General features: G+C 35.6%; 1 protein-coding gene across 4 annotated transcripts in view; it reads left to right on the top strand.

Annotated features, from left to right (window-relative positions):
* The window catches only part of LOC117420142 (scm-like with four MBT domains protein 2), an 80,500-nt gene that overhangs the window by 10,471 nt on the left and 47,637 nt on the right, over positions 1-22,392 (top strand). For 3 of the 4 annotated variants that reach the window (XM_034033696.3, XM_058985955.1, XM_058985953.1), the window contains exons 3-7: positions 554-648; positions 4,813-5,053; positions 6,679-6,699; positions 20,613-20,701; positions 20,919-21,162. In XM_034033696.3, the coding sequence (XP_033889587.2) occupies positions 554-648; positions 4,813-5,053; positions 6,679-6,699; positions 20,613-20,701; positions 20,919-21,162 (690 nt within the window). The remainder of the gene's footprint in view (positions 1-553; positions 649-4,812; positions 5,054-6,678; positions 6,700-20,612; positions 20,702-20,918; positions 21,163-22,392) is intronic. The other variant, XM_058985956.1, reaches the window with a different exon arrangement.

The following is a 22,392-nucleotide window of genomic DNA, read 5'->3' as shown; positions in this document are numbered from 1 at the left end:
TTCCCATTCATAAACACCTGAACAGGAATCACTTTTGAGTAAAACCAGTACAACGTGCACAAAAACATAACTCTTGAATCCTAATTTCTGAACACTGTGTAACTAAAACGTCCAGCCATTACCTCTCACACTGAACTGTCATGCACAAAAAAAGAATGTGCACAATACAGAGGGAAACGAGAGCCTTGCAGAAGTTACTTTTTTCACCACTATTCTGTACAACCAAATACAACTTGCAAAATCACATTCAGTTGGCTTGCAACATCCCCCCCCCCCCCCCCCCAATAAAAAAATAATAATCGTAGCGCAATCTGTTAGCTCTGATTTGTTCATTTCTGCTTTGATTGACACTTTATATGTTCTTCTCTTAGTTTTACCATATTACTTCAAATACAGCATGACATACCATTCCACTACAGGAAAAGTATGGGAAAAAATGTGAATGTATACCAATATTCAACCTTTCTTTAAAAAATAGAATGTGCTAAGCTGTTGAAGCTTGCCCTTTTTATCTGTAATTATTATTGTGATATCTATCTTTAATATTTCACAGATGGAGATTCGGTAGAAGAGGATATTGATTTTAATTGGGATGAATATTTAGAAGAAACCAGTGGCAGTGCTGCTCCCCACACATCATTTAAACATGTGAGTGCAGTTCCTAATTTGACATCTGATACTGACAAGGACCAGTGACCTGAGACAATTAATAAATGTCAATGGCAAGTAAACTAGGTGTGTTAGATTTGCTTAATTTCTTAAATTTTAATAATGTTCCATTTACATGCTTAATATGAACTATTTAGAATGTTTGTAACCAATCACGAGAAGCTCTCCAATAGTTATGTTATATACAGGCTTGCTACTAATCGAATTTTTTTTTTTTTCGATCTTTATATACCTTGTAAAGATAAAGATCCTACACAAATTTAAAAATGTTCTCAAATAAACCGTAGAAAACGCAGCATACACAGACTTTTATAGCATAGATTTATAAGTAAAAATATGCACAGAACAAAACATTAGATAGTTAAACAGAACTAACTTGCACTTGCTTCAGCACAGCTGGAATCAGAGTCACTTGAGCCAAGGCAGACAGGCCCGCTTAGTCCTACCGCGGAGACTTCAGCTGTCAGTCGGTATTGTGCACAATATTCATTAAGTGTTTTCCTCTTGCGCACCATTTTCAAATCAAACTGGTAACTGTCATCGTATACCTATAACAAAAACTTACCTACACCTTAACCCACTAATTTCAAAGTAGGCGCTTTGAATAACAGGTGCTGTAGCTGGCAAATGAAAGTGCACAGTCGGTGCAGGTCTTTATGATTGACAGTCTTAAACAAATGAGAGCATTCTAGCGCTGCTTCAGTCAGCGATGTCAGAACAGGGTGAAAGCAACAGTGAAACTACAGTACTAACAGACCACTGAGATGACTGACAGCGACCCCTAGCTATTCAGAGCGGAACAGAGACAGGACAGACAGCAAGTATAAAAACTACACAAACTAGAGATGATTTCTAAATGAATATTTTTTGTAAGAAAATAAAAAAACATAGCGAGTGGTTTTACCGATGTTTATCCTATATAAATTTATTTCAGTCTAACTCATATTTTTGGGGAATTTGACGTTTAACGAGCTTTACCGATTAATATCGAAAAGTAGCAAGTAGGGATGTGCACGACAAATATTTTGACTATCGATAATTCCACAGCTGTTGAGGTCGACTAATCGAATAGTCGCCCCCCCCCCCCGCCTCCCATTCAAAATGAGACGTACATTAAATGCGAAATAATGCAAAGTGACAATTATTACAATTGCAATAAATTCTGAACTTTATTTTAAAATACTTAGCTAACTTTGTTAAATAAACATTAGGCTATGTAAAAAATACCTTCCTATTAGGAAACATACAGAAATGCCATAACAGCAGCAATAACATAAGCATACCGTCAACTCTCGTGTGAGACTCTCGTATTTTGCAAGCAAGTGTTATTTTTTTTACCGATATTGTCACAAGCTTTTCCGTTAATTACAATTTCAAATGAACTATAAAGGTTGTGACAATTAAAAAAAAAAAAGTATAATTTTTATTCAATTATTAATTTAATTTTCATTCAATAATAGTTTAGCAATGTGAGCTGCGAGGCAAACGCCTTAACATTAGCATCCTTGTGGCAATAATGTTTTCCGGTCATAACAGCGAAATACAAAATGCATTAGACTATCTAGCTAGCTAATTTATACAATCCACTTAACTAAACGATTTACTTTTCCTACGTTTTCAAACCACACACAGCATGCAGACTACCGGTCTACGTTAAATCAAATCGGAAACATACCTGTGCGTTCGAGTTCCAGTGAATAAAAAATAAATAGCCTGTATAGGCAACAGCTTGCTATGTATGTAGCTAGCTTAATAATATTAATAAATAAATGAATGAACAAAAAGGCCTGAGTGGCATTAACGCACTAGCCTTCCATGGAAGCAAAAAAAATCCTAACTAAAACTTTAGGAATAGTTAGGCTAGCAATGTCCATTATTATCATCATGTTCACTTATTCTTGTTTAAAAAAATCAGCATGTCCATCAGGTCCGGCAATACTGCAGCAGACGGTGCTCAGGCAGAGTTGTTTGTTTTTGTTTCAACTTCAGAGCCTCAGTAGCTATTGCACTGTGATGAAAATGCGACACAAGACGGCTGGCCGCACCGACTACATTATGTATGGCACCAAGTTTAAATCCATCGTTGATGGCGAGCTGCAGAGTGTGTGCAAAGCACAAATTCGAGTCCCATTCAACAAACTCCGAAGGTGATGTTGCTGGCATTGTCGTGAACACAGGCAGTGATTTCCCCCCTAGTTAAACCCGAATGGTCTACAGCGGTGTTTAACACATTTGCGAGATTCTCTGCTGTATGCCTCTCTGGCGTGGCGCGAGTCTGTAGAACTACGTTTTTCATTTCCCAATCCTCAATGAAATGACAGGTTATTATGACGTACGACTCGGTATTCGGTGCAGTCCACGCATCTGTAGTAATCACCACCTCCTCAGCCTTTGACAAGTTTCTGCGGACAGACGCTGCGGAATCGGCATCCATTTTTTTCGAGTCGAGTGGTAATTGTTTTAGTGCAGGATTTTTCGTGCATGGATTGTGTATTCAGGTTCCACAAATTTCATCAACTCCCTCACCTTCAACAAAACGTATGGGAAGCATGTCCTTTACCACCATATTAGCAATAAGGGCTGATGTTTTTCAGCACGTACGACGTTGTCACACTGACGAGGCCTCACCGCAAAGGATGCAATGGCGGTTTGTTGCGGTCCTCTTTTCTTTTCTGTCGTTGCTAGCGTCACAGAACGGTGTTTGTCTTTTAGGTGGGTTAACATACCAGTTGTAGATTTGTGGTAGTTTAATTGCACTGCACATATTTTACACTTAACAGTGTTTTCATTTACTTTGTCAGAGTATTTCCATGCCGAACTTTTCTGTGAGTAAGCCATCGTTAGCCGAGGTACGTTCTAGTTTAGCCAATCACAGACAAGAAATAACAAATCCCACCCTCCAGTCAATCTTCATTACCGCTACATAGAGAGCCAATCAGCAGTACAGCCTTTAAAATAAAATCAATATATGCATTTTTTTTTTTTTTTTTTTAGCTTTCGAATGTTGGATTCACTTGTCGATAGGTGCCATCGTTATCGAATAGTCGAATGTTCGACTATTCGGTCTCACCCCTAGTAGCAAGCCTAGATATATATTTAAAAAAACTACTACAACTTTTCAGCTGACAGACTTGCCTTTGCTAGAGGAGCCAGCATGGCCGCTGTCAGCATTGCCACTACAAGCATGGCCAGGGTATACCCCACCCGTGTGTGTATGTATTATTTTGTATTTGTGTTGTATTATTATTGAAACCATATTGTTGTAAAAATACAACGTTTTTCTTTGTTATTGTTTGGTAAAAGCCCCTTCCCGGTAAACTCATGTAGAACGTGACCATCTCAGAATTGAATAATTTAGTGTTAATTCGGAGACGGTCACAGGGATAAAAACCTGCAGCTTTTGTTGTTCAGGGTGGAGAGTGTGTTCAGGGAGAAGGAACAGGAGAGAGAAACGGAGGCAGTGTTTTGAGAGATATATGCCTGAAATACAGAAAGTAACTGCTACCTACCGGATCGCTGTACTAGCACAGTATTTGTTTTATGTTGTGTTTCTAGCGTTTGTTTATTTTGGCCCTCGTGCTGTTTTGTTTGTTTTGTTATTGAAAGTGTGTATTTAATGAATAACCCTGAGCACAGCAGCGTCTTGGCCCACAAGTGCTGCCTTTGCTGTTGTTTCATTTTTGCCAGATAGAAGTTAAAGAAAGGCACTATGTTAAAATAAGTGGCCTTAAATCTTTATGAATGATTTGCGTTATAGTGTTGAAATGTGACATGCACAGTGGAAGCTTCATTACTTTGAATCTGATCCCTTATAAAAGTATAACACTTTATTTTTACACAGTGATATTGCAGTTTACAACGCTTTTGCCATGCTTATATCTCACCATGTGTTTACCGTGCTCTGCCATGTTTTTATTACAGTAATTAACCATACTTATCTGTGATTTACTATGCTTGCCTGTGCTTTGCTATGATTTGCTTTTAATACACTTTTCTATGCTTTAATAAGGAATATAACACCTTTTGGTCTATTGGAAAAAAAAGTGTTTTCTGATAATTTCATTTGATGACTGGGGTAAAACAATTTAGACTAAAAAGCATGGTTCTGTATGAGTTTATTCATTTTATTCTGTTTCCTTTCAGGTTGAAATCAGCCTCCAGAGCAGTTTCCAGCCTGGGATGAAGCTGGAGGTGGCTAATAAAAGCAACCCTGACACTTACTGGGTAGCGACTATCATAACCACTTGTAGACAGCTGCTGCTCCTGCGCTTCAGCGGCTATGGGGAGGATCGCAAAGCAGACTTCTGGTGCGATGTCATGACGGCAGATCTGCACCCGGTGGGCTGGTGCGCACAGAATAACAAGGTCCTGATGCCACCTGAAGGTAAGGCACTAGCTACAGACCTAGAAGTGAAAACTAACTAACAAACCAAGTTAGCAAGGATAGACTAATCTGCTGCTTTCATCGCATGCTGGGGCAGACTGATTTCTGGGTACACAGGTCTATAGTTGGCTGTCCGGGGCTTGCTGTTCAACTTTGAGAAGGGTATTTTTTTTTATTAGTCAAAATAATTGGCCAAGGGGTCACAATTAAGCAACAGGGGTAAATGTTGTTAAATGTTCTAATGAGGAAATCTTGGCAGTGACTTCTTGGATATATAGTGTAAAATATTCCCAGAAAATAAATAAGAGTTTGTTAGGGTTATAATATTTCACGTTTTCCAAAAAAATATTTTTATGTCACTTATTGCAGATGCTTTACAGAGTACAGGGTATTGAGTTTTGTATAGGATTTATGGGTTTTGATAGGCTTCTACACAGGTTTACTCGACAGCAGACTGTTGCTAATTTGAACCCGGACATTCCAAACAGACCTATGAACTAAACCACAGTATTTGAAGATTTTCTTTTTATACATTTTTCTTAAGGTTTGTTTTGTGATAAAATATAAATTGTGAGAGCATCAAAAAAACAAAAAAAAACAAAGCCTATGTAAGGCCTTTTTAACAGATTATGAGCAGTAGTACAAAGTCAAGTAACTGGACTAATGGGCTGTATGTGTAAGCAGTCTTGTTCGCTGATTTTCTCAATAACTGACCCTGAAAGTAGGAAGGACACATTTCAAGACCAAAAAACTACTGAAAGCACCTAGCTTTGACTGCTTTAAAAGCACACTGCTGTCAGTTATGAAACGTGCTTATTGGGAACACAGTAATTTCTGTTCTGGATACTAAACACTCTACTGTACTCTGAACAAACCATTGTTGTGAACATGGTCTGGTCTTAAGTAGTTTGGATTAGCGAGAATCTACTGAACTTTTTTTTTTTTTTTTAGGGAGTTTCTTCAAAATTGCTATCCAGGTTTAAACAAGCTGTGCTGTAATGTTATCATTAAGTCAGGGTTTGTTGATTTACAGTATGTGTGATATGAAATTAGTTGTTCCTGTCTAAAAAAGAGACTCAAGCACTTTTACTTAACGCCTGCAAATGAAGTGATGTAAGTGGGACTAGAGTGTCAAATACACTGGCAGTTTAAGCTATCTGCAGTGCTCCGTAGGTTCTACCTATTCTGTAGATCACTGACAGTGTTTGTCATTAAGCAGGTGGTTTAAGCAGATGTTTCTTTGTGCATTATATAAATAGACAGAAATAAATCGTGAGTGGCCAAGCATTATTAAAATTAGCATTTTCAGTTTAGCTCAAATGATATTTTCAGTGTTAAGATAGTTAAGATTGTATTATTTATGACTTGGCTGCAGTAAGTCCAAACTTTATTTCTGAATAAAATTTAGCAAACTGTATTTACTCAAGTTATACAATAACAGGGCTCTACTTTTTAAACTTCTTTGAAATATTAACCCTCAGCATTCCAACTGACATGATCTTTCAATGGCAGGTACACCTGCCATTGAAAAGGTATACATATATACACACACTGTATACGTTTAAATAAACAACCATCCCAGCTTGCATTTATTACAGTGATTTCTGTTTCTTTTTATTTCTCAGAGAACTGTTACCTGAGAAAAGGTAAGCAGTAAAATCAGTCTCTTTTTTAAACTATTTATGTCATGTCTGCTTTGTTAAAAAAAAAATGCTTTTTTGCTTCATTGGATCCATTTCCCCTCACAAAACTGTTGCTTGATGAAAGAATATGCACCGAATTTCGAGTTGGGTTTTCAGCAGCTAGGCAAATTTATCAAGGTCTTTAACTTTTCATTTTGCACCTTTTTTTGGAGAACCAGAAATGATGCTGTAACAAGCAACTTGGAAGGTAATAGGGCTGTACTCCGTTCTGTTGTTTGTTACTGGTTTTGTAGCAATCAATACCATCTATATTTTACCTGCTTAATAACCAATTATGTATGTTGTTGTTTTTTGTTGCAAAAGTGAGGGTCCCCGAGTGGTTCAGCTGGTAGCAGCGCAGCTGCATGATGCGCAGGGTGAGTCGTACAGCGCAGGTTCGTATCCTGGCTGTACGAAGTAGGGCTGGGGACTACAAAGGGAGGGGAAAAGTGATTAGGCATTCCAGATCGGGAGAAAGTCAGGGGGAAAATAATAATTGGACAAAAATTCAGTGAAGTATTTTCTGTCCCACTGTGAGTTAGTAAATGGAAAATCACAGTTGCAGAGGTGCTAAAATTACTTTTGTACAGCTCAAGTGATCTCTTCTTAGACTGTCTTAAGAAAATACATTTTCAGAAACACTGTTTGAAAAAGAACATTAGTTAGTATGCCTGGTAAATAATGATTGCTGAAAAAATCAGTAGAGAATGATATAGAACACACATAATATGATATTTAGAAATGTAAGAAAAAATATTCTGAAAATGTTGAATGTATAATATGAAATGTATTAAAACATATGCTTATAATGACTGCTCAAGAGACCATTGAATCATAGTCTTTACAAACAAGTGGTATTTGTATACAGGTGACTAACATAGGGAATAATATAAACAGGGATTGTATAGAAAGGTGATCCTTCTATACAGGTGGAGGATACAAGTTTAACTGCATACATAATACTGAGTGAGCAGTTACCCGTATATTTCATAGAGTTGTGCCCCAAATCATACTGTTTGTTATGCAAGCTGGGAAGGTTAGGTTTAGCAAAATCAGCAAATACCAGCATATTACCAGACTTTTATTGACATGAAGTATTATTAAACAAATCTACTTAGCCTACTTTTATGACTGAAGATCTCAATGCAACACACCTTCATGATAGCATATGAAAAAGAGTCGGTGAATACACACGTGTCTTAGAACGTTATAAATAACAATATCAAGCCGCCCACACGAAGCACTGTCGAAACAGCATTAACACATATCAAATCATTGATCAAGTTCATCAAGTTTCATAACAAAACATTCTAAATGATTTGAAGGATGCTAACTGGAGATGTCCTGTGACAATGCTGCATCCTGCTGTTTTTCATGTTATCTTGATGATGAGCTTATATTAAGCAGGTAAACGCACAAAACCATTTCAGGCACAAACCATAGAAGCCTTTTATGATGATCCTGTTGCCTCTCATATGTCTATTCAAAATATAACACAGGTGAAAGTTTACACTTTGCATTATGTTTATCATGGCTTCTTACTTCTCTGTTGTATATTTCAGTGTAGAAATGCGGCAGTGTTGTGTTATAAAGGGGTCTTGTTTAGTGGATCCTTTTGATGTATCATTTAGCGTTGTGCTTGAGCTGCTGTACCTTTTGGATAATGTGTGAAAGAAACAGTTGTGCTCTTTAATTCACCGTTAGTTTTCTTTCTTTGTTTCTCGCCCCAGATCCTAACATCAGACCAGCAGAGTTTGTTCTTTAATGATTGATATTTTTTACATCTGTCAGATTTCTGTAACACAGTGTCCATTAAACATATCAAGAAATTATTTAAAATGCAAATCAATTTTTTTTAACAATACATGCAGTAAATACACCAAAAACCACACTAACATTTGCATTATGTTCAAGTTTCTTTTATCTTGTAAATGAGCGTATGAAGTTGTGGATAATACTGTATAAGAACAAAGTGTGAAAACCCCACCTTGGTGCCAGTATATTCTTCACAAAGATCAAATGGGTGACTCACATCTGACAAAACAAGTTAAAAACTGGAGAAAAATAGGAAAAAGAAAGTCAAAGGGTGGCAGTGTGAAATGTCAACTTGTGGTCTGCAATAAAAAAAAAAGTCCAAATACAGAATACCGTTGGCTGATATCTATTAAACAGTAATAAAGCTGCTCCTTCTTTTTCATAAATGGCTTTATGATTGTTTAGTCATATTGAATGGATGACTGTCGAACTCTGCTTGTCCTTGAGAGTAAGCTTCATACATAACATCTCTCAAGATACTGTTCAGAGCTTTTTAAATAGATAAAATCATCTCTCTAGCCCAAATGAATTCCTCTGATCTGTGCTTTTCTAATTATTTTTTCAAAAGCAGCAGTCGGTGCTAAGCAACTGCAAAGGCCAATCATACATTCAGAAGTTAAGCAATAATGTTTCTGTGCTAAATTCCACTACTGTTTATGTTTATAATGGAGCATTGACAGTATGTCTGTCAATTTAGACCATAGCACAAAAGTTAATAGCTGAAGACAGTTTGCTGAAGATGAGTAATAATTTGAAGATAAGTAATTTGAGATATGGGTGATTTACAGTTGTCAACATAAAAGTACTTTAAGCCTTTAAGCCTTAAGTGAGTATAATGTTTGACTTTAGTTTTTATATTTGTTTGTGCTTGATGATATATCAATGACAAAATAAAATGCTTTCCAGTAAATAGAAAATACATGAACATATTACACAATTTGTGTCAGCTTTTCATGGCATAACCTGATTGGTAATTATTTTTTTCTTCCCAACCAACAATATGCCAAATTAAGCAACATTTTGTAACCAAACTAAAGGTCTACTACAACAATTGTTTGCAGAGGCCAAATAGATTGACATTATACCAACTGTTTACAGTGAATTTCACTGGTACAATAAACTAATAATAACTGATTGCTACCTATATGGCTAATTGTGAAGAGCACACTTTTTGCACTACAACATAAAGACACATTCTTTAATATTCAGATGATGAATAATACATTAGAATTACACGTTTGCCTGCAGAACACTTTGCAGTCCTTTACTGGAACATCTTGTTTGTGACATTTGTAAAGCAATGTTCCATCCAGTAAATATCTGACACACCATGTAATATTTGCATGCTTATTTACTGTAGAGGGAAATGTTACGCTGCACATAAAAATACTGAAATAGCTTTTATTTTAAGCTTAAATATTAATCCACCATCTGTTAAACAAGATATAGTGATACACGTTTTTTGTTTATTATGTTATTGATTTTTAGATTTTCACACATTTTTTTTTTTAAACCTAACATTTACACCTAGTTTTGTCATGTAAGGAAATAAATTAATTTCAATCTCATTCAGATGTCAGATTTTTCTTTTCATATTGTCTTATCCAGTTGTAACTCTTACAGCCTTTCCCCTTTTCACACAGGTTCTGTAACACTTTCACATGCATGTGCTTTCAGTCTTTTAATTTGGTAAAACTGGATGGCTATCACAATGCCTTAGTCTGACAGCCGTGGAAATAAACATAGCTGCTTAATTACAGTGTGCTTCAGATTGGTTAATGTCAACTTATGCTATTACAGTGCTGGTTTTGTAAAAAGACACTGGTCATCTATAAGGGAACATATTGTACATACTGGTTTATGCATACAATTATAATGATAACTTATTTTTAGGTTTTTGTTTGTTTAAAAGGTGTGATTCTGTTTATACATGTACTGTAGTAGGACAGTCTCTCTTGTGTCTGTCTTGCATTCTATGATCATTCCACTACACTTCTTCTCCTGGTCGTGATGCAAGCAGAATTAGACCATAAGAGGCCATCTCCCACACCTGTAAACATACTATATATGACCTGATAGTTTTTGCTGTGTTTTTAAGAAAGTTGCAACTCATTATGTATATATTCCAAAATCTTAAAATTATTTATTTCTGTATTGTCTTTCGAAGGCAAGAGGGCAGCAATTTATTCTCGAATCTGTAAACACACACAAACACATGCTGTATACATATTTTTTTTTCTCATTAAAATAGGACAGTTGCGCTGATGGAGGAAGGGTATGAATTGTACTGAAATCACCAATACTGTACCAGAAGAGATTAACTGAAATGTAAAAACTAAATACAACATCATCTTAATAACCTGCTGGGTCTGACAGCTAAACAAAATCCAGCCAGCTGTATGCTGCATTTGATTGTCATTCGTTGACCTTCTGTGCTCAGCACTGGGTTATTAGTCATCAGTTCTGAGTACTGCTTCATGAAATGGAAACATACTCATTCTTGGAGATTAAAGCAGCAGTATGCCACCGTCATGTTCAATTTTATACTAAAACATAAAGAAGTTCTTTGAAAGCCACTTGAATAAAAAAAAAAAAAGTTATGGTTAGCCAACTGAGTTCTTATGTGTAGATGATTGAAAAGAATGCAGTAATTTCTCAGAATTCATGTTGTTATAATTCAGTCCACTGTAGAAAACATTTGTATAAAACCATAGTGCATCATGAACGTTTATGTTTGCAACAAAAACCCCAAATCCCATGAATTACAATGCTGAATTTGAAAGGTCTTTTTAAAGCTGCTGTCTGCGTTCTTTCGGGGATGCGTGTACAAGACCATTTAAACAATGCTATTCATTATTCTGTACTTGTTTGAGGGATAGACTCAAACTGAACTAATTTAGACATTGATATTACATACACAGGGATATAAAAAGGGAAGATTCTCATCCATGAATACTTACTGAAAATGACACAATGACACAACGTGAAAAAATCTACAATAACAGATTTACAAAACATAACAAAAGACCTTGAAAAATGGTTACGGTAAATGGTTTGCATGTTATAATGCGGACTGTTGTAATGTCTCAGCTATGGAATCGTTCAGGTGTTGTTTCTCTTAATAAATCATGCATTTACAACATAAGGCTCTCATTTTCTTGTCTTCAAAAAGGGGTTTCCTTGAAATCCTTTTGTAAGAACACATTAAGAATATTGTGAAGGGGGGAAAAATAAAACATGGTCCTGTTTGTTCTGCACCATCCGTTCTTAAATACCATTATTTAAATTGGGAACAGCTTGGTTCAATTAACACACCTGCTGCAAATGTTTAACATCGAGGGAATTAATTAGAGGAATTGTGGGCTTTGCAGATTAGCCCACACTGGATGCTGAGCCATCATTTGCAAACCTTTAAGCTTCTGATATTTTGTTGTAAGCCTTGATTGATTTTTTTTTAGGTAGACTGGCAAATATTACAGTAACTTGAACAAATGAAAACACCTAGTGTCATGACAGATTGTCTGTCATATTGAAATATTGGAACAGAATCACTCCCTTCATAGCAAATTATCAAACAATATACAGTATATATATATTTTTTTTAATCTATTAAAATTCAAAGATGAAACAGAAATACACAGCTTTGTTTTCCTGTTAAACTTCCTCTTAGTGTCCAAAGGTTTTGTCTCCATGCGTTTAGGTTGGGTATGTTGATTCTCTGGTTTGCTGGGTAATTCTGTTTAACTTGTTTTAAGCTGCTCGGTATTAATTAAAAAATAATGAAACCTGTTAAAACATGTTAATTACACCCTATTCACACTACCTTGGATTGTAGCCATGGGAAGATTAAATTAATGTGAAGAAAAACACATATTCAAGTATGCAACACTGATGCAAATTCAGTTTGAGGCATTGGCTCTTAACTCAGAATCAATGTGGAAGTTAATTGGATAGAGTACAAGTCGTGGTTCATAGGAGACTTTTGAGGTTAGAGTGAGGTTTAATAGCTTAGGTCACGCATGATCTCCTGTAATGAGAGGGAGAGGATTTATGATACAACAAACATTTGTAGATCTACTTATAAAGCATTTTCTAAACTGGAGCCTTGGAAACTATGTGCAAAATTGTAACACGTGTAGTACATTGAAGAAAATAAATAATACACATACAGCACATAAACAGTATCAAGTTGCCATTTGCAATGTCTACAGCAATTATTAATAAACATTAGCTTAGGCAGAAATAAAGGCTTCTTGTAAGCTTGTCTTACAGAAAATCAAAGAACCTCTTTAACGTAGAGTTTGGACATAGAGTAGTGCTTTTAACAATATGAGTTTTTGTTTAAACCAAAAAGCCTTGGTTCGCACTCTGTACCGTTCGGGTTACATCAGGGTTACCAGACATCCCGGGAAAACTGGGATTGTCACAGTTTTCAGCCTTCTTTTTTTGTTTGGTTGAAAACAGTAAAATTGTTAAACCGTGCCGGTTTTGCAATTGTATCCATTTTTTTTTTTTTTATAAGTACAAAACTGCATCAGTGTGCTCAGTAAGTTAATAACAGAGTAATTTATTAGGCTGTGTTAGCAACATTCAAAAATAAAATATACAATCTTATGGATTATTTGTTTAATCATTCTTATTATGTGTCTATTATGTTTAAATTGTAATCGCTGTTCTATTTTATTAATCTGTCTTGTTGTACATTTAACATGTTTTGACTAGATGACAGTAGAAAGAAAATATTGTTATGCTCTTCAATAAATACACCCAATGTTTAATTTATATTTGTTATTATATACTATTATTTTAACAGCTTCAGAGTTTCACTTGGAAAACTAGTAACCCTAAACTACATGGACAGTGCGAGAAACTGACGCTCTGATAGAAATCTGGTCACCTAAATCCAAGCCAAACTGGACTGAACTCGTAACTGAATACTGCACTATTCTCCTACAGTAAGCATTCAACAAATGTATTAATTAAATACATGCTCCCCCAGTTCCCATGCTTTCTTCCACGGCAATATATAAGAATCTAAAACATGCTATTAAAAACCGGAGCAATACATTAATAGAGGCCATCTTTCAAGATACCAAGATATTGTAAGCATCCGGTTCACAGACTAGAAACAAACCGCATGCATTTGCAAACTGCATTGTGAAAAATGGAAAAAGGACCAAAACAACAAAGCCCTGGGGTATCTGGTAGACAGTTTTAACTATCTGCCAGTACTGATTCATATGATATATGTTCTGTATTAACTAATGAGTCCATGTAGCTGCCATGTGTAAAAGCCTTGTGCCTCTACTTACGGATGCTACTGTAAAATGGCTTTGCACCTGTAAATAGGTGCATAATGCAATCAGTACCCCAAACCGTGACCAACCACCAGCTGTTTGCGAAACAGGGAAATCAAACCAGACAAAACAAGCCCCAGCAGTGGTGAGATATGAAAACAGCGGCACGTCCATAGGGAAAGCATTGCATCCCCATATAGACACTATGGAAACATTTTAGTAATCTAAATCTGGGCTTAAAACTGGCTGAATTTATGAGAAGGGAACTCCATTCAATGAAACAAAGTGTTTTGATCACAGTGCAAACATCCACACAGGTTTTAGAAACAAAAGAAAAATTTTGCACCTGCAGTGTGAGAGCCCATCTTCACAACATGCCAGGGACCCAACGCAAGCACGCACCTCATGTATCTTGATTGCAAACGTATGGGTTTACCTGATTTAGTAATTTCAGTAGGTTGTTGTGGGTATTCAGAAGTAAAAAAAATAAAAAATTTAATTTATCACTAACAAAATTGCATTTTAATGAAATTTTGAACTGTATAACGAGTAGACCAAATGGATCTAATTAAGTGCTTATTCGCATAATTATGAAACTATTCTTAGAAGTCTGATGTTATATGAGGAAAAGGCATCTTTTAATTAACAATTGCCTGTAAAAGAAATGTTTGTAAGAATCCGCAGGGTTTATAGATTTGCCAGATGTACTTAAATCCCAAATAGTTTGGCTAGAAAGGCATATATTTCGGACTTCTAAACAGTCGATTGTATTGTCCTTTTATGTCAGTTTAGTTTTTTAAGTGGCTACAAGCTATTAGGAAGTGAGTTGCAACCAATCAAACCCGTTGGAGGCCATGGGCTACAATTAATACATATGTATAGGGGCTGAATGAAGAGACTAATGTTATCATTGGCACTAATAATCAGAAATTATAATTAATCATTACAGTAATTATTGTATTCCATTTCTTTGTAAAAAATATTTTTTGTATTTAATAATGAGCAAATACAAATACAATGGATATATTCTAGAATATATATGTATATTTTTTAAAATTGCATTTTATAACGCCTGTATTATTTTAATAATTTTTTTGCATAATGATAATTATTCTAGAATCCGTTGGCCTGTGTGTTTTCATTATAGATAAACAGAATCGTCTTTTGTGTACCGGTAGGCTACCTGTAACATCAAGCCCTGACAGACACTTTGGTATTTAAGTAAGATAATTCCTCAGGAATATTATTAAGCTGACATATCGCAACTAATCATTCAAGCAAATCTATTAAACCTTAACAAAATCTGTTATTTACTTAAAAAGTTTTGGTACTTGCTCTGTAAATATCCATTTGTTACAAAAAATCCCATTGGGTTTATTTAGATAAGTTGGTGTGCCAGCTCAGTACCGGCCCTTCATGGAGTTTGTCTACTTGACTTTACCTCAAACCAGACTGTCCCTCCTGTTTATAATGCTGACTGTACAACAACAAAAAAGGTATACATATATTGAGTCAATGCTGACTATTTTAACAAGTGATCTGATAAGTAATTATTGTATTGTTTTCTTTCAGCAATTGTTTTTAGAGAAGGACATTTTCCAGTTAGCAGGGTTAATGTGACATACCCACCGTAATATGGATGTTCTGGATGATTAGGATAACCATGTTAGGACTCACTCAATTAATCAAGACACATTGGATCTGGAGCAGTGGCTCGTAAATAGATTATCACACTATAATGGACTCATTTGTTTATGTTGGCAGCAGTTTATTGGAAAAAAATATGAAAAGTTGAATTATTTAATATGGAAAGTCGTAAGCAGCTTTATGTTGTGCACTGTTTTTGCCAAAGAGATAGCAAGCCAGTTGCGTGTGTTTTGATGTAGCCTTGTACAGTACTGCTTCAAAACGCAAATGTGTTTGTTCCAAGTTCCAGCCTTAGTTGCTTCTGTAGTTCAGGTAATACGAGGGAGCAAGGCAGGCTGGTGAAGGAAACCAAACCCCAACAGAGAAAATCGGATATAAAATATCACTGTCCTGGTCACAAAAGCAAAGTTTGTGGGGAATAATAGCCATTTTCTATACTTTTGAGGCATAAGCAATTAGGAAATAACACTTACTACCAAGGAACAAAAATTGTGTTACATATCAAAAATTATTTGTTGTTTAATCTCTAAAGTTGTTTATACAACAAAACACATTAAAATACACCAAGAGGTTTGTATCTGGCCTACTTTCAGCATGCTTAAAATTATCAAAACTTTTAATAACGTAATAACTGCATTAAACAAATATGCATTACATGTAGGCCTACCTTAAATTACGTGTTCTAGTATTATTTATTATTTGTCACTTCCATCACTTTCACTTATTAGCGCTTATTATTCACTATGCTCAAGCTCCTCCTCATCTTCCTCAGCTTCAATGGCAATGACAGACACAGTGTTTAATAGACTTGGTGTTTATTTACAAGCAGACCCAGCATGTATTGAAGACAGGCAGGCAACTATTTGAAGTTTTCCGGTAGTCATTTAGGTGACCATAGATTTGTCTATCTATCTGTTAGTTAGTTAGTTCTCCCTTCATCTCCCCTGCTATTCCAACCCCACTTAATGACGTTTTACGTTTGTGTTCTGCTTCATGCGCTGGATGTGAAGTTTATCGTTTGAATTTACTGAAACATGTTGCATCTTTTGAAGTAAGTGTAAAGTCATTTTACAAAAATGTGTTGATTTATACTGGGTTACGACCCTGATTGAAGATGTCATTAGCAAAGGGGGCCGGTTATACTAACGAGATCAAACAATAGGCCATGTTTTACTAAGCATTTTAAAACTAATAAATAAACAATTACCATAATGAACATTATCATAGAATGTTGCTTAAAACATAATAACACAATATATTCATAATAAACTTGAGTTCTTATCTGTAAACAGTAACACGTTTAAAGCTTGGGACTCGCTGTCTGTAGCTTGGTGTTGTTTACATTATCGTCAGCATATTTTAAGTGATTGGAAGCTGAAATTACTTTTTTAAAACACACTTTTATTATACCAATACAGTACTGGGTAGTTTGAAAACCAGGCTTTAATCACTGATAACAGGTGCACAGACGGTGATTCTGAGCGCTCCGGGGCTCAAGCACCAATGGGGGAAAATAAGGTCCCGCACAGTGCAAATAAATCACCTGTTCTGTCAATATATAGAGTGGATGCTTCACAAGCACAACTGTTATTGCAGCGTTTAAAAATATAAAATCCATTTATACAAAGTCTCCCAGCTTTCTTGAAAAGATCTACGTTTCCCTCGTTTTTCTTTTGTATTTGTTATGCTCTCATTAGTATCTGTAGTAGATTCAGCGTCCGTCAGTTCTGGCAGATTCTACTGTACTTGCTGAAGCATTTTTCTCCCACGGCTAATTAAAAAAAAAGAAAAAAAAAGGGTACCTAACAATTTCATCCCGAGGGCTACAGTGAAACGTACTGTCTTTAAATTGGGACTTTAATGAAGGCTGCATGTGTACGTGAGTACATTAATTATTGTAGATAGTAATTCATAGCCAGCCACCATTTTTGTAAATAGCATCACATGTAATGTACAATAAAATAAACATTTTACTTGTGTCATCGGTGTCAGTTTCTGGTGGAGCTTTATGGTCGGCAAGGTGACACAGCTGAGATAATATTTTCTCTGTCATCCCGTCTGGTGCTGTCAGTGTCAGTTTCTCAGCAGACAGTACAGTAGTCGCTCAGTAACGAGGTGCAAACAGGTGATTGATCGGTCTGTATGAGCGTTTACAAAGGTGCTTTGTTAAAAAATAAAAAAAAATCTAAATCTAAATTCATAACAGTGTTTATTTTTTAGCAAAATAAAATCTAAGCCTATTTTTAGGGACCCCAACTGTTGTTGTTGATTCCAATTTAGGCACTTCACATAAGGACTAGCAAGTTTCAAAAGGTACTAGTCCTGCTCAATAATGATGTATAGTGGTTTCTATACAGTTTACCTGCTATTTTACTGGAATGCTACAGTCTGTTGGCAGCGTTATGTATGTGTTTCGTAACAGTAGGGAGTAAATCATTTTTTCCTGTGTGAATATTTCATTATCCTGTTGTTCTCAGTAGGTTATCTGCAGTGAATCAAATCAAATCAAGATTCCTCATGTACAATGAATTATAAATCACTATAATATTACGTGATTAAGAAGCCAGGACAGTGTTTTGGGAGGAGATTAAATAAATGATCAGTATAGAACTCAAATGAGAAACAAGGGTTTTTAATGGTTTGTACGATGACACATTAACCTGCTGGATTAGATTTTTTATTTGCTTTTCAGTTCAGTCATAGTGTTGTGTAAATGTGCCTTTCAGTTGACTTTTGAGTAGCTAGTTAACAATATCAGGGCAGTTGACTTTTTCTGCTTCATTTAATATATTTTTTTTTATTTGTATTTACTTTTTTTTTCTGAGCACTAGTCCCAAATGTGCCCTGAATTCAGTCAGCACTCGGATATCCGTTACCCAGATACATGTCAGTCAGGTTTTACCGCCCCTGTAATAAGAATAAAATCAATCCCCATTGTGTATATATATATATATATATATATATATATATATATATATATATATATATATATGTAATGCATATTAATAACATAGTAACAACAACATAGTAGTGACTGTACCACAGGAACTGATGTTAAGATACAGTACACAGGTTGTATTTCTTTTATATATATATATATATATATATATATATATATATATATATATATATATATATATATATACTTAAATGTAGATATACTGTAGTTAATTGCCAAAATTATATTTTGTAAGTTTAAATAGTTTAAATTCTAGTTTTCAAACCCTATTTTGAAGCTAGTACAGAGGCAAATTTTCAAATCAGAGTCAAATCGATTTAACTGTATGAAACTAGCAATAAAGCTACAATATTAAGGTTATACATAGGCTTTCTGTGTAATATAAGCATGTTACTGAAGAGGTCCCAGAAGAGTGAATTGAAACCCAACAACTTAGAACATAACTACTTGAACTGAAAACACAGCGGCATGCCTGCTCTTATTATTTGTCAGCACTGCAACCAGGATCTTTCAGTTAGAAACAAAAAGATGAAGTTATTTTAAATAGAGCATATCATATTATTTCTTTAATAATATTATTTTAATAGTATGTTTTGCCTGTTGTATTATCTCACACTTTAGAGTTCTACTTGTCCTAGTGAAAACTGAGACTAGCAAGCTATTGAGTGTTTCACAATCTCTGCTTATACACAGTCTGTCATTTAGTAGACAATGCTTATCCAGTTATTAAGAGTATCAAAACCTGGGGGGCGTTTGGATGCCTCCTGTATGTTTGTCTCTGTCCCGTTGTCACAATACATTTTACAGCTGTCTAGTTTAGTTTAGTTTATTCACAGGGGCAGCACAGGTACATCTCAATAGTGTGAGCAATACTACACAAAGAGAGACCTAAATACTCAATAAAATATAAGAGCAATAAAATAATTCCAAACAATTACTTTCATTACACCAAGTTAATCTCAAGCACAGATGATGCTAAACAGCAAATTTAAACCCAGAAAGGCTTGGAAATGACACTGAAATTGGGAAAGACATTCCATAACCGCAAGGCTGTGCCAAAGAAAGAATAGCAACACAACCGAAGATTGTCAGAGCATCACTGTAGAGACCTCTCAACCCAGATCTTTTAGGAGCACAGATTGACACAAAGGTGGAACACAGTGAATGCAAAATCTTTCAGAAGTGAGCAAGAGTAAAATAGGACCTCCAGCCACTTAGTGGCTTTTGTAAGTAGGAATCCTAATTTCAGTCATTCAATGCAACCCTAGCATATTTTTGCACAGACTCAAGCTTCTTAGTATTGTATTTTTGGAATGTGTCCGAGACAAAAGAGTTCTACTAAAATAGGTCTTACTAACCTCTTGTAAAGATGTAAAACAACATTTGAAGGGGCCTCTCTAAAGGAACAAAAAATAAACCCCATTACTCTCCGGGCTTTCCAACAGACATAATCAACATGGTGTGTCCAGAGCACGCCATCAGATACCCAAACTCCGAGGAGCAACTCTCTCAAATGGGGGTCCCCTATCGAGAGAGTTTTGGAAATGATCGGTTTCAAATAATTCATTCCAAACCAGTCATAAACAAGATTAATATCATGTATCTGTTACTGGATTGATAGTTGTTCTATATAACGTAGTACCATCTGCAAACATAATAATACAAGGCATCTGCCTGTCTGTATGTTTAACTTAAATTTTTGCATGTGCATATGCTCTAGATGATCTACCTTTTCATGGTACTGATAGCGGGGTGGGGATGAATGTCCCTGACATGCTTGTTTTCTTCTCCCATTGTTTGAGACTGCTGGCCCCTTTGGTAAACCGTAATGGGCTCAGTAAGGTAATTACCATTATAATTCCAGGGTGTACTGTATTAGCACTAGGCTACCCAAACAGAACCATCAGACCACTGCAATGGTAACAGAAAAACAATTGGAACAATAGTACTAATACTGTATCATGGTAATAAAGTTGATTACCAGTGTGTATTGGTTCAATCCATTGAAATACAATGGGTATGTCAAAATAAGCTGAACATTTTACCATTGTGCTACCAGTGACACGTAGCCATTATAGCTTCTTTGTGTTAGCATTGCCCCATAGTAAAAAACAACATTGCATTGCAGTTTTATTCATGTTTTGCTCTTTTTTTTAAAGCAATAAAAGAGAAATACACAGACTGGACAGAGTTTCTTATTCAAGAGCTGACTGGTTCCCGAACAGCACCTGCAAATTTGCTGGAAGGGGTGAGTAATAGTTTGTATTTTAGGGGGGTTCTAACTTGTCAGCATTTAAAAACTTAGAATAAATGACCAGATACCAGGGCATTCTGTAATTCTATATTTGAATAGACATTCTAGTGTAAATTTACATTTTCCTGTACAGTAACAGTTGCATCTTCAAAAAAGTGCGTACAACTGAAAGAAAACACTTAAATAATTGCATTCTGTTGTCTCCTCCTAGCCTCTTCGAGGAAAGAACACTGTTGATCTCATCATGCTTGATTCATTGGTAGAACTACAGGATTCCCAGAATCCCTTCCAGTACTGGATAGTCAGGGTGATAGAAAATATTGGCGGTAGACTGCGGCTCCGCTACTTTGGACTGGACTGTGACACACACGACAAGTGGCTGTTTTACCTGGACTTCAGGCTTCGTCCTGTGGGTTGGTGTCTGGAGAACAGATACAGCATGGAACCTCCTACAGGTAAAGTTCTAGACTGGTGTTATGTTTATCTTAAAGAGTTATTTATGTTAAACATCATACATTTTAAGCAGCGTATTAGTCAGAACAGACTTTTTTACATGAACTCGTCCCCACTTGTTAAAATAAGATAATGCAGGTGTGTAAGAGGAATTCTTGCTGGTATGCAGCGTGCTTGCAACTGTGACCCTGCTTGATGCTTCTCACGTTGTTTAAAAACTAATTCAGTGTGTCAGCATCTTGAATGAGATGTAATTTCACGAGCACAGCATTTAGCAAGGGCTAAAGTATGTATGGGAACCTTTGAATTGAAAATTAAGGAAAAAAGAAATATCACGTAACAATTAATTAAGGTCTGATTACACTGGGAGCGGTAAGCGGTAAACGGTGCGCTTTTTCATATTACACTGGCAACGGGAGACCTTGCAGTATATGTCAATTTATTATCACATGTTAATGTTGAGAAAAAATGAATAATTGATGAAGGATGTCAAGAAATAATGATTAAATATATTTGCGTATGTGTCTTTATTTAAAAAAAACAAAAAAAAAAAAAAACCTGCAGTTTCACCAGTGTAGCATTCTCCAGTGACCTTTATATTTATATTATGGGGAATAAATAATAATAATAATATTAATAAACATTAAGAATCCCATCATTTTTTTTTATGGGGCAGCAGTGTGGAGTAGTGGTTAGGGCTCTGGACTCTTGACTGGAGGGTTGTGGGTTCAATCCCCAGTGGGGGACACTGCTGTTGTACCCTTGAGCAAGGTACTTTACCTAGATTGCTCCAGTAAAAACCCAACTGTATAAATGGGTAATTGTATGTAAAAATAATGTGATATCTGTATAATGTAAAATAATGTATAATGTGATATCTTCTAACAATTGTAAGTCGCCCTGGATAAGGGCGTCTGCTAAGAAATAAATAATAATAATAATAATAATAATAATAAACATTAAGAATCCCATCATTTTTTTTTTGTTGTTTTTAAACTTTGAAGTGTTTTTCTTGGAGGTCTATGGGCTTACAGTACACTAGAGTGTGTGTTTTCTGTTGCTCTTCAAATGCAAATTCAAATAGCCAGTTTGGCCGCTATGGTGTACCAGGTGTCTTGCTTCTTTAGCATATCCTTATATTCTGGACGGGACGTATCATACAGTTGAGGGCATTTTTGCACCTCGAAAATCAGTCTTTGTTCGCCGTCTCTCACTGTACATAGTGCAGATAA

The sequence above is a fragment of the Acipenser ruthenus genome, chromosome 14 (genome assembly GCF_902713425.1).
Source record: "Acipenser ruthenus chromosome 14, fAciRut3.2 maternal haplotype, whole genome shotgun sequence".
NCBI classification, from domain to species: Eukaryota; Metazoa; Chordata; class Actinopteri; order Acipenseriformes; family Acipenseridae; genus Acipenser; species Acipenser ruthenus.
Note: the sequence above shows the minus strand (reverse complement) of the source record. Positions and strands in the feature narration are given on the sequence as shown.